General features: G+C 37.6%; 1 protein-coding gene across 1 annotated transcript in view; it reads right to left on the bottom strand.

Moving 5' to 3' along the window:
• Positions 1-10022: 10022 nt before the first annotated feature.
• LOC137646704 (thyrotropin receptor-like) overlaps positions 10023-14427 on the bottom strand; it is a 68662-nt gene continuing 64257 nt past the window's right edge. The window contains exon 17 of the mRNA XM_068379811.1: positions 10023-13484. Coding sequence (XP_068235912.1) covers positions 11458-13484 — 2027 coding nt within the window. The 3' untranslated portion in view covers positions 10023-11457. The remainder of the gene's footprint in view (positions 13485-14427) is intronic.

Raw genomic sequence — 14427 nt, 5'->3', positions numbered from 1 at the left:
CATACTATATACACATGACATGTGGTTTGGCCTAGAAAACAAGCTTGTTGCATATGCAGTTGATGCTACTCTCTTTGCATCAATTCCATCCCTTGAATGTAGATTTGGGGTTGGTGAATCCCTTAATAGAGATTTAGCTAAACTGAGTGCATGGTGCAAATTATGGGGTATGAAGTTGAATCCGAACAAAACTCAAAGTATGATTGTTAGTAGGTCAAGGACGGTGGCTCCTCAACATCCGGATCTCAGTACTGATAATGTTACTTTAAATTTGTATGACTCTTTTAAAATTTTAGGTGTGACTCTCGACAGCAAATTTACTTTTGAGAAACACATTAGGTCTGTGTCTTCTTCAATTGCACAAAAAAATTGGCGTATTGAGAAAGTCTTACAAGATTTTCGGTGATCAATCTATTCTGAAGAAGTGTTTTAATTCTTTTATTCTACTTTGTTTTGAGTCTTGTTCTCCTGTCTAGTGTTCAGCTACTGATTCTTATCTTAATTTGTTGAACAGAAACTTACGGCCTATTAAATTTCTTATTCCGGATCTAGATATTAATCTTTGGCACCGTCGTTCAATTAGTTCATTATGCATGTTGCATAAGATTTTTCATAACTAACCATCCTTTACTTTCAGATCTCCCTGGACAATTCTATCCTGTTCGTAATACTAGGCAGGCAGTTAATTCTGATATCCAGGCCTTCTCCATCATGAGGCTCAATGCTACACAGTATTCTAGAAGTTTTATTCCAGCTGTTACCAAGTTGTGGAATGGTCTTCCTAATCGGGTAGTTGAATCAGTAGAGCTTCAAAAGTTCAAAGTTGGAGCAAATGTATTTATGTTGACCAGGCTGACATGAGTCTTTTTATAGTTTATATATGACATATCTGTTTTTGACGTTAATAGTTTATAGAGGACATATCTCTTTTGACGTTGTTACTGTTTTAAGAATGATTTATGGTTAATTTATTCTCATCATTTATTTATTTCCTTATTTCCTTTCCTCACTGGGCTATTTTTTCCTATTGGAGCCCTTGGACTTATAGCATCTTGCTTTTCCAACTAGGGTTGTAGCTTGGCTAGTAATAATAATAATAATATTTTGTGTTGTACATGAAAAACAATGAATGGAACTGTACCAACCGTGTTTCGTACGTTCGTACATAGTAACGACATTTCATTTTGTGTGTATATTATGATTGTATCTTTACTCTCCCCTCGCACTAAAAAGAACCTGAAATAACATGCATGTTTTTCTCACCGTTAACTGTTAACCGATACGGTGTCGGTTTGAACAGGAAATTTCCTGTTGCATTGAGTTTTTGTATATAAAGGAGTGTAATAAAACTACTCGGTTGCCTTCATCCTGCCTTTGAGTCACAACCTTTTCTCGGCTCGTCACAGAACCCTTATTTAATAAAAGGGGAGTTTGCAATAATTCAGGACTGTCCTAACCAGAAGGGCTTCATCTTCCAGTCATATAAATCCTTGCGGCGCTGTTGTTACAATTAGATATGGACAGAGAGAACTCATAAAATGTTTTTTTAATGTTAATAAAAGCAGCAGATGAAAGCCAAGACAGAAAGAAAAGTTGTAACATACGGCTTTGGCCGGATTCAAGGCAGGGGGTGGGGGGTGGGGGGTGGGGGGGGGGTAGCCTACCCTCAGCGGTTCTTATCCATTTGACAAACAGACTTGTTATTGCGACTCCTTATTAGAAATGATAACTTATTTGTCTATTTCAACGATCTGTCTTTCTATAGCTTAAATGTGAAATATATGTTTTGATGTTACTGTTTTTTAAAGATTTTATTCTAATTGTTCATTATTTTTCATATTGTTTGTTTATTTCCTTATTTCCTTTCCTCACTGGGCAATTTTTTCCTTGTTAGAGCCCTTGGGCTTATAGCATCTTGCTTATCCAACTAGGGTTGTAGCTTAGCTAATAATAATAATAATAATAATAATAATAATAATAATGACTGAGAACTAGATATACATTATCGATAAGAATATCACCATCATCCAAGACCAGATTTAAACGTTTAAAGGTAACTCTTGAGCTAAAGATGAAAAGGACATTATACTATTGCACAATGTGACCAGTATCAAAGGGTACCCTGACATTTGCACGACTTTTTGTCACGAATTTGTCGTGTGTCGTGGCAAGTCGTGACATTTTGTGGCACGAACTGGAAGATAAAAAAAAAAAAAAAAAAATTACCTCAGAATCACAGCTGACCTGTCCACATAGACACGAACTGGCACGAGGAGTTCACGACGAGTAGTTTGCGCACTTCCCTCATCGTCCCAACGAGTTTACGAACAGTTCGCGCATAGTTCACAACCCGGTCACGAAATTTTGTCATGACCAAAATTTTGAACATTTCAAAATTCTCGTCACGACATGCCACGATGTCACGACCGGTTTACGAACACTTCACGCCAGTTCACAACAAGTTCACGCCAGTTCACAACGAGTTCACGCCAGTTCACGACTCGAGTCGTGACAATGCTTGCCACAAATTCGTGCAAGTGTCAGCCTGGCTTAAGGCTCTTTTCAATCAAGCTAGGACCAACAAAGAACTAGTAATGGCAGTGGCTACCGAGGTCTTAGTGACAGATCTTTGAGTGCTCCTAAAATCACCATCCTAAGCTCTCAAAGATTTAGGTTGAGTTCATTAATTAAAACTTTCAAATTCTGCTAGGGTAGGTAGGTAGTAGGTTCGCCAGGGCACCAGCTACCCGTTGAGATACTAAAAGAGAGTTATGGGGTCCTTTTGCTGGTTAGACAGTGCTACAGTGGTGCGGACCGCTCTCTTTTGGTTACGGCTCATTTTGTCTTTGCCTCCACACACCGAATAGTCCGGCCTATTCTTACCACATTCTCCTCTGTCCTCATACACCTGACCACACTGCGATTACCAAACAATTCTTCGCTCAAAGGGTTAACCACTGTAATGTAATTGTTCAGTGGCTACTTTCCTCTTGGTAAGGATAGAAGAGACTTTCTAGCTATGGTAAGCAGCTCTTCTAAGAGGACACACCAAAATCAAACCATTGTTCTTTGGTCTTGGGTAGTGCCATAGTCTCTGTACCGTGGCCTTCTACAGTCTTGGATTAGAGTTCTCTTGCTTGGGGGTACACTCTGGCATGCTGTTCCATCTTATTCCTCTTCCTCTTCTTTTTTAGAAGTTGTTGTAATTCATATGTGAAGGATCTAATTCAATGTTGTTATTGTTCTTGAAATATTTAATTTTGATTGTTAATACTTCTCTTGTAGTTTATTTCCTAGTTTCCTTTCTTCACTGGACTATTTTTCTCCGTTGGAGCCCTTGGGGTTATAGCATCTTGCTTTTCCAACTAGGATTGTTGCCTAGCTTGTAATAATAATAATAATAATAATAATAATAATAGTGATTCGAATCCAGGGTCCCCACATTGCGAGTCTATGCGCGTTTCCATTTGGTTACTTCCCAACTCTATATTATATAATCAATATATATTCATTCCGTATTGTACACAATTTGAGAGAGAGATATCATTAATTACTTTATTAGTACCATTAAAAGCTACGACTTTATATAATGTTTCATCTTTATCATAATTTCGGATAAAATTTGACTTGACTGAAAGAAATTTTATCATAGTCTTATTATTCCCCATAACTTTACACTGGGAATGTTTAAAATATGTGAATAGTTTTGAAAGTTGTTTGTATGCCCTCTTTCATTCTAGCATTTAAAATCCTTGATGAGGATTAAACCACACGCTTTCTTTCAGTTAAGGCCGTGAGCACACTAGCGACTCTGTGGCGCCACAAAGCCACGCCACGCCTATGGCGGGGATGAGCGACAGAGAGCCACAATCGGCAGTTCGCGCGGCAAAACTTGAAAACAATGGAAACCTATGGGAGACCACATCCCCGCCACACAATGCTGTGGCTTTGTGGCGCCACAGACTTGCTAGTGTGCTCCCAGCCTAAAAGGAGAAACCTATTGGTCAACATTTGTTATTGATTTCTTTTTAATTCAACGCAGAAGAATTCTGTTGTTTACTCAGGCCGGGCACTACCTAGTCAAGGTATGCATACCTTCAGCATTTCAGAGATGGGGAATCGGGCAATATTATTATTATCATTATTACTAGCCAAGCTAAAACCCTAGTTGGAAAAGCAAGATGTTATAAGCCCAAGGGCTTCAACATGGAAAAATAACCCAGTGAGGAAAGGAAATAAGGAAATAAATAAGTAATGAGAATAAATTAACAATATATCATTCTAAAAACAGTAACAGCGTCAAAACAGATATGTCATATATATACTATAAAAAGACTCATGTCAGCCTGGTCAACATAAATGCATTTGCTCCAACTTTGAACTTTTGAAGTACTACTGATTCAACTACCCGATTAGGAAGATCATTCCACAACTTGGTAACAGCTGGAATAAACTTCTAGAATACTGTGTAGTATTGAGCCTCATGATGGAGAAGGCCGGGCTATTAGAATTAACTGCCTGCCTAGTATTACGAACAGGCTAAAATTGTCCAGGGAGATCTGAATGTTAAGGATGGTCAGAGTTATGAAAAATCTTATGCAACATGCATAATGAACTAATTGAACGACGGTGCCAAAAATTAATATCTAGATCAGGAATAAGAAATTTAATAGACCGCAAGTTCCTGTCCAACAAATTAAGATGAGAATCAGCAGCTGAACACCAGACAGAACAATACTCAAAACAGGGTAGAATGAAAGAATTAAAACACTTCTTCAGAATAGATTGATCACCGAAAATCTTGTAAGACTTTCTCAATACGCCAATTTTTTTGTGCAATTGAAGAAGACACAGACCTAATGTGTTTCTCAAAAGTAAATTTGCTGTCGAGAATCACACCTAAAATTTTAAAAGTCATACAAATTTAAAGAAATATTACCAATATTGAGATCCGGATGTTGAGGAGCCACCGTCTTTGACCTACTTACAATCAAACTTTGAATTTTGTTAGGATTCAACTTCATACCCCATAATTTGCACCATGCACTAATTTTAGCTAAATCTCTATTAAGGGATTCACCAACCCCAAATCTACATTCAGGGGATGGAATTGATGCAAAGAGAGTAGCATCATCTGCATATGCAACAAGCTTGTTTTCTAGGCCAAACCACATGTCATGTGTATATAGAATGAAAAGTAATGGGCCAAGAACACGACCCTGTGGAACACCGGATATCACATTCCTATACTCACTATGGTGCCCATCAACCACAACTCTTTGAGATCTATTACTTAAAAAATCAATAATAATGCTAAGAAACGACCCACCCACTCTCAACTGTTTGAGTTTGAAAACAAGGGCCTCATGATTAACACGGTCAAAGGCAGCACTAAAATCAAGGCCAATCATACGAACTTCCTGACCACAATCAAGGGATTTCTGTACAGCATTGGAGATTGTACGAAGGGCATCACATGCTCCAAGGCCTTTACGAAAGCCAAATTGCAAACTAGGGAGTATGTGCTACTTTGTCTTTTCGAAAACTACACAGTTTAATAAACACTAAAACAATGTAATTTTTATTATTTCAGCCTTAAAACTTTGTTTATTCATACACAATAAAATGTCATTAATGCTTTTGTTGGTAAATTATTTCCAGACGTTTATTCACAAGGCTGTTTGGCGAGTTCATTCTCGAAACGAGAGAAAAATTTATTCATATACTCCTAATATGTTAGATTTTGATTTATTTTTCTCCCACGTTAGAAAAATGCTTTGAAATATATTATTATTTTCGTCTTTTTTATTGAAATAGACCGACAAATCAATAGGTGGCCTTAACGAAGTATTTTTGACGAATATTTACGTACAATATTTTTTCGAATTCTTAAAGGAGTTTGACAAGTGATCAAGTGTTCATGATGACACACACACATACACAAACTCTCTTTTCTATCTCTGCCGATTAAATAAGCATTTAGAACTTTCTAAAAGCGTGTATAGCTGCTTATCCAAGGAAGAACTTTTATAAAGGAATTCCTCCTTAGAAATCTAGATCAAGAATTAGGCCTATATGTAGATTACCGGTTTAGTATCTGTCCCTCGTCAACACTGATGATTCTAAGGTAAACTAAGCAAAAACACGTTCAAAAAAGAAAGAAAGAAAAAAAAAAGCCTTGTTAGACTGTAGGCCTTATCTTGAAACTTCCGTAAATTTTTCATTAACCGCTATACTCCTGCATTGCAAGAAAATTCAAATATGCCGCAATTTTGCATTTATATTTCCAATTAGCAACCCAAACAATGCATTGTTGTATACACAGTTTGAAGTTAAATTATTTCCTGAAAAAAAGTTAAAACTAAGGCTCTATATTTTGTTGTCTTACCAAATTATACATTGCTTACAGCATAGTTTCATTTTAGGAGACTTGCAGTATCAGGGGCACATTTATATTAACAGTTAGTATCATTATTGTTATTATTATTATTATTATTACTTGCCAAGCTAAAACCCTAGATGGAAAAGCAAGATAGTATAAGCCCAGGGGCCCCATCAAGGAAAATAGCCCAGTGAGGAGAGGAAGCAAGGACAAAGTAAATATTTTAAGAACAGTAACAACATTAATATAAATATTTCTTATATAAATTATGAAAACTTTAACAAAACAAGAGGAATAGAAATAAGACAGAAGAGTGTCCGAGTGTACCGTCAAGCAAGAGAACTCTAACCTAAGACAGTGGAAGACCATGATACAGAGGCTATGGTACTACCCAAGACTTAGAGAACAATGGTTTGATTTTAGAGTCCAGAACACTGTCATAGTTTGAAGGCGAAGGTCATTTTGACAATAAACCGTGATATGGGTGGCCTTGGTGACTCGCAGATTTTAATTTGATTGCAATATTAATCTAATGCAACCAAATTGTATTATATAGTACTACAGCATTCATATTCGTGATTGGAAGCTCAAACGCTGTATCATATTCAGCTTAAAAGGAAGTCACCCTCACTTTAAACAAGTAGTATTGTTATAACATTAGTTTTAGCGAATTTTACGATGATTGCAACATTACCGTGTTAAAAAAAAATTGCAGTACATCATACTATTTGCAATTTTATATGGCTTACTATGTTAACACACCACATTTAGCCAATTTTGAAATAGTAATGTATTTTTATCCTAAAACGTTAACGTTAAGGTTATAAGCTATTCTTAGGCGAACTTTGCATTGAGTGCTCCCAAATTTATCGATCAAAATACTCTATTAGAATCCTAAACGATGTTGCCATTTAACATCCCCTCGAAAAAAGAAAAAAAAAGAAAAAAAAAACAGGTCAAGGCTAGTCTTTTTGTCAGTGTTTGATATATTATAACATTACCGTATTGAACAATATGCTAAAGATTATAACTTTGCATTTAAGTTTGTGATTAGATACCAAAATTATACCTTGATTATTGTAATGAAAGTTGCACTGACTGCAACATCAAAATAGTGTATAGTACCTTAACGTCGTGAAAGACTGTGTATCGTCATGATCAGCAAAGCTGTAGTAGTCAAGGAAACCCATATTAGGTTGGTTTGCTGTGAGCGATCAGACTGAAGTCTCCCATCATGCAGTGACCAGCATGGTTATGAAAACTGGCCAAAACAGTGGCCACTGAGATTCTTACGGTTGCTGCGCCTAAACCCAGACATGATGAATAAGGATATGTCTGTCAGTCTGAGGCATTTTCCTGCAGTTGACTAAAAACGGGTGCATTCGTTGTATATATATATATATATATATATATATATATATATATATATATATATATATATATAGAGAGAGAGAGAGAGAGAGAGAGAGAGAGAGAGAGAGAGAGAGAGAGAGAGAGTATGTGTCGTTTCGGTATCAAACACTGGCTATATCTTACTCTCATAGGCAAACGATGTCATTCCAAATCTAGTGATCTCGATTTTACCGTAATGGTAAGCCGCCATAATAGTTCAATTGAGATACCGCCGCTAGAGTTATAGGGTCCTTTGAGTGGCCTCACCTTTGTCCTCATACACCTGACAACACTGAAATTACCAAACAATTCTTCTTCACCCAAGGGGCTACTGCACTGTAATTGTTCAGTGGCCGCTTTCTTCTTGGTAAAGGTAGAAGAGACTCTTTAGCTATGGCAGGCAGCTCTTCAAGGACACTCCAATATCAAACCATTGTTCTATAGTCTTGGTTAGTGCCATAATCTCTACCATGGTCTTCCACTATCTTGGGTTAGAGTTCTCTTGCTTGAGGGTGCACTCGGGTCGGCTATTCTATCCAAGTCCTCTTGCTCTTGTTTTGTTAGTTTTTTAGTTTATATAGGAACTACTTTTTAATGTTACTGTTCTTAAAATATTTTATTTTTTCCGTTTCCTTTCCTCACTGGGCTATTTCCCCTGTTGAGGCCCCTGGACTTATAGCATCCTTCTTTTCTACCTAGGGGTGTAGTTTAGCAAGTAATGTTAATAATAATATATGGTTATAGCATTTTTATTTTAACTTGAACATTTGCGTTTGAATAATACCGGAATATATAAGACGACATGACAGTAATGATTTACGCATTCTTCAAGTAATAAACCCTTTTTAATAGCATAGTAATTATTAAGTACTACCATTCGATTGTTGTTATGTGAAGAAATTCACTTTCGATATACAGAGGATATTTTTTTTCTATAATCATTAGTAAAGGTTAACAGGCTTAACTGATTCAAGTTAAACATGAATACTGGAGCATAAGCAAGTAGAAATTATCATCATCATACCATGCCAATTGAAAGGTGAAGTGACCGCCGCGAAATATCGTTATATGCATCAATCTAAACCCTTCTATTTTTAAGTAAAAACTTTATACAACTTACTAAGTAAGATAAAGTAAATTAATACTTACATGTAAAAGTTTTAAATGATTAAACTATCTCCAACTCAGAAAATGTTGTTTGGTTACAGCGTGGAACGTTTTGATGCTTGGCATTCTGGAAGGGATGAACACTAACTGACGGCCACGCACTCTATCATGCAACTGAACCATCGAAATGACTGACATGACTGTATGGTCTGGTCTATGATGGAGGGGAGAAGGGGGGATGGGAAACCGGATTTACTTCTTTTTGAAAGATATGGCGGCTTGCAGCATGTTTGAGACACCTTCCCCATATAACAAAGAACAAGTGTTTGGCTATGTAATAAATATATAGAATTATTTTCGCTTATGCTCAGTGGGAAGTGGTATAACTGCTTGGCGTCTTCTCGTCTGTAGGGTATGGGGAGAGGAAGTAGGCAACTACTCATAAAACGACGATCTCCCACAAATTGCCCAACTAGCATGTTGAAGTTCGGGAAGTGGGAAGGCGCGGGAAGCGTTGAATCCGTAATTTTTGACGGGTCACATACACTAGTAATTATATAATCTTGGGGATCTGTTCTAATTATTATCAAAATTAAATTTCTACCTCAAATAGCGTTAGATATCCAGCATTCTTCCATAGAAAGGTAAGACAGCAAGCAACCAACTAAGTCCAGTAGAGCCATGACAGACTGATAGAATCTCTTTGGCTTCGTTGAATAAGTTGGTTTGCTTCCTTGCATCTCATTAGAAGAGCCCAGGGTTCTATTAAAGGCCTTTGCTGGTAGCTGGCTGCCTTACTCTTCTATAGGATATTTACTAATGGCTTCTGTTCAAGGCTTCCTTGCCTCTCATTAGAAGAGTCAGGCTTCGATAATCATGCGAGGTAGAAAATAGTTTCTTTGGCACCCACAATAGAGTCTGGTATCAATTACTATCAACCTTATTGTTATCATTAATATCAGTATTCTTGTTTTGAATTCAATGTATAATTAACCATTCCTACCTCCATCAAATATCTCCAATCTGTCCCTTTGGATCACAACCAGATAGAAATAAAAACCTGAAAAGTTTGACATCTAAGAACGTGGGGGATAAATAAAATAAACAGAACAGTAAATAATGTATTAGAATTATTCTTTCAAAAAAATCTGTCTTTAAATACAATATACTGTTAAGACATAAAGTATATAAATATCTACTGCACATTATTGACTTATTCTAAGACTCTTTGGCTTGGCTGATTGCATGGCTCTTCTCAACAACCATTTCTGCGACCCTTCACTCTGTCAATAAAAATGAAAAATCATTTCACGTTAGTTCAAGACATTTTATAAGTCACTCGTAGTCTCATAGTCATATAATTTCTTATGCTATCAAGCCCACTCAACTGCACTTTGAAAATTCGTCATCACTTTTCCCGTAGGCGAGAATACAAAATCTAAATCTCATCTTTCGAATTCATGAGGGAATATTTTTCTTTTATGCACTAACCGAAAGGTTACTTGCAGACAGTATTATGCTCTTTTCAAAACCTGATTAACCCGATTCGTTTTCTATCAGGAACAGACCTCACATTTCCCCTATATCAAACGAGAATCCATAATAAGTGAAAGCTACGCATTGAAATAATTATTACGAATATTTCTTGAAGACAATTTCACCTCTGTTATTATCTGAGATTTGTACTCATTGCCCGTTCGGCTGCTCAAATCTACACTTAATTACCAGCGTTTGTTGTTAGTTTTGTTCTTATTCTAGATTCCACAATGGTCGAAGCTAATCTTAAAGATCTTTATTGGCCAGTATACATGAAGACTATGATCTTAAGACTGAGCACTCCAACATACATACATAATGAAATATGAATAGGCATTAACTTCTACAGAAAGATGCTTTTACTTCCAGCAATATGTGAAGTGTTTACCTTTTCAAGAGCCTCGGTTCTGGGGACTTAATTCTTCTTCTTTTTTTCTGATGCCTTTTCTGTGTAGACAGGGCAATCTGTCAGTGCTAGAATATTTCCACTTTCAGAATAAACTTTAAAAACGATCAAAGCTGAAACATCTTGAGACATAATGGTTTTTTGAATACCCAACACTAGTTTCATATCATTTTGCAAATACATCATACATTTCATAAACAAAATACAACAGATAACTTGTAACAGAGAAACTGACAAATAACAAGATTAATCAGTGTGCACGTGTGGATTTTGTAACATCTATCATAAACTTCTTTTCAACATGCATTACAAGCACTCTATGCTCGTTAATGATTATTTGAAGAATGAGACCACATTAACATATTCTGTTTATTGTAAAATATCTGGTGCAAATTCTTGACAAGACAATAACATCTTAACACTGAAATGACTGATGTCTTAATAAAGATCGTATGACATTTCCCCTTCGTAAGATAAAACTAGGAAACACCAAACTACAATACTAAATAACTTTGAGTGAGTTTCGCTTTGGTCTATTAAACTGAGTGAAAAGTTTGTTAGATACAGAGTGAGGGCATTACTTTTGCTGAAAATCTCGTCGAGGTGAAATTTCCCTTTTTTTCTCGAGTGATGCTTAGATGAGCGGACGCGACTCGTGTAAAGTAATCTCTATCGGGAAATGCGTCTCTAAGACTTTCTGATCTGGTTCACTGGACTTCTGGGGCTCACTCTGAGGAGGCGAAGACATTAGAGCAGTTGTTTCTGAAGCAATTTCACCTTCCTCGTTGACTGCCGGTGACATCGGCTCTAGTTTATGTGGCGATGCTAACACTGGCGAAGCCATTGGGCAGTTGTAGGAATGAACTTCCCTTGGCGAAACTATTACTGGGGATTTACATGGGGAGGTGGCCGAAAGTGATGTGGGAAGTTTGACGGGGGAGGCGGGGATGTGGAGTATGTGAGACGGAGAAGCTGCTCTTGATGAGGGTGATGCAGCCCTTATGAGGGATGGGGATGTGCGGGGGTATTCACTTTGTTCTTCTGGGTCATCTAGGAAAACACCATCATCGTCAGGTGCTGCTATTACTGTTGGACTTAACATCAATGCCGGCTTGAGAATGACAGTATGGCTGGTTCCTGGAATCTGGGTATCCTCTTCGTGACTTTCCTGTTCATACACGCAAGAGAGATGATCTGGGCGGATATGCAAGGGGCAGGCAGGGGTTTCTCCTCCATTCATCTCCTTGCTCGGCATGTAGACTTCTCTTTCCACAGCGCTTTGCCGTTGCAGGCGGGGCTTTGGACGAACAGTTGGTGGCCTCGTGTAAGTCTGCTCTTTTGTAAGTTGGGTTTGGCTTGGTTGTCGATTTAGAGCAACAATTCGTCCATCAGGTCGGCGATCTCGAATTGATCCAACACGAGTTTGAGAGGGGGGCTCACTGCTTTTAAATTTGCCACTGCCTCCATTGGATGTATCGGAAGACACTGAAGAACGAGAGATGCGCCAAGTTGCTGTAGATGTTGAAGTGGCACTCGAATCTGGGCGTGAGTTTGATAAGCTGCTTTCTTGCGAGGGCTTATTAGAAGCCGCCCAAGAGTTATGGCGTCTTCTGTCCATTAGTCTTAAAGTTGTGGGGCCCCGTCCACGACGCCATGTATCTGACCACGATCCACTGTATGTATCACTAGACAGTGAAGCGTGGCGTGGACCACGCTGCAACGTCCTGTCGGTCTGGTAACTGGTATCACTTGAGGAGGTTATTTCTTCCGCGCCTTTCGTGCAAAGCATGTATTTCAATGAAGTAAAATCAAGACGCAATCTTCTCTTCTTCTTTTCCATCTTCCCTTTGCAAACACACGACTGCCTGTCAGTGCCAGACGACTGATCAATGGCGCTATTGGTATTAGCAGGAGTCTGGCGGTTGCTGAAATTGGAGGAATGGCGACACCGTCCAATGCCACGAGTGACCCTCGATTCTTCTATGGTCTTGCACAGCATGACACAGTCCTTCTTGAACTGCTTTGTGAGCAGAGCGTACAAGAAGGGGTTACAGCAGGAGTTCAAAGGCAGAATGAAAACTGTGAATACCTTGGCTTCCTCCAGGGAAATCAGTTGGATATTAAATGCCGCAGTTAATGAGAAGAAGGCGATAGGAGCCCAGCATATGAAATCAGTGAAGACGAGCAACGCCATCCTCTTGGCAATTCGAGAATCATTACTGTTCCACGCCTGTGATCCCCGGATGGCACAATAGATCTTGAAATAACATCCCATGAGAATCAGGAAGGCCATGCCATTGATGAACATGAGAAACACTATGTATCCAAGTCCTCCTCCGTCTGTTTCAAAGGGGAGACACACCGCAAACTTACGGTAATCAGATATACCAGCCAGCGGCAGTACAGCCATTGTGAGAGCAAACAGCCAACCGATTGCCATGATGTAAGCTGCTTGTCGGAGTGACAGTCTCTTTTGCAAGTGCATGGCATGCGTAATGGCGTAGTTCCTCTCTAGGGTAATGACTGCCAAGGTGTATACTGAGAGTTCTGAGCTAAGAACACCTAGGAAGCCAGCCACTTGACAAGCAGGTGACATCTGCCAAGGGATGGCGTACATGCGGAATTCTCCCAAGGTTGACGCATCGACAACTGCCAGAAAACCTGCGGAAAAATTATCTTGTGAGGAATAACACTTGGATGTTTATTTACGTTAATAGCTAGAAATGGATTTTTTTTTTCATAATTCACAAGAACAGCAAAGTGGGTAAAAAATAGAATACTGTATATCGTTATAAACTTGAAATTTCAGGACTGAATGCATCAATCATGATGTTAAGAAAATGTTTATTTTTTTTTTAAATCTAAAGCATACATAGCCAAGATATTGAAGGATTTTTTTTTCTTTAATATTATATTCATGATATCGCAAAATGCGCTTCCTATATTTTTAAACACACTGAAAGATTTCTACTTATACTGTAATTCACGCACAATGAAGCATAATTCATATTAGATTAATTCATGCAGTTTTGAGATAAAACAAAAAAATAGAACATGAATTAAAGAGATAAAATCACAGTGATTTCTATTGGGGGGGGGGGAAATCTTTGCATTCAAGAAATCAAAACTGCAGGGCATCAGTTGAAGGACATGCCTAAACGTTGTATTTTACGTAAAATTTAAATGACATGCACAAAAATGAGTGCATATTTGGACATGCAAAAAAAAAAAAAAAAAAAAAAAAAATCTTAAAGTTTTGAATATTCACAAAAATTATTATTTTGCATATAAATCTGACATGCACAAAAACGAGTATTTTGCATAAAAATCTGACATGCACAAAAATGAGTATTTTGCATAAAAATTTGACATGCACAGAAATGAGCATTTTGCGTAAAATTGAAAGAACGTGACAAAATTTAATATTTTATCTAAATTTAAGGGACGTGATAAAACTGAGTATTTTGCGTAAAATTTAAATGATCTGTCAAACAGGACTGGTAAGTGTGAGCTCAAGTGGAAAGTACACTAAAGAAGAATAATGAAAAAGAAAATAGGACGCGTGCAGGAAAGAGTGATATATATATATATATATATATATATA

The sequence above is a fragment of the Palaemon carinicauda genome, chromosome 9 (genome assembly GCF_036898095.1).
Source record: "Palaemon carinicauda isolate YSFRI2023 chromosome 9, ASM3689809v2, whole genome shotgun sequence".
Classification (NCBI taxonomy): Eukaryota; Metazoa; Arthropoda; class Malacostraca; order Decapoda; family Palaemonidae; genus Palaemon; species Palaemon carinicauda.
The sequence above is the reverse complement of the archived record's forward strand: the minus strand, read 5'-3'. Positions and strand labels throughout refer to the sequence as shown.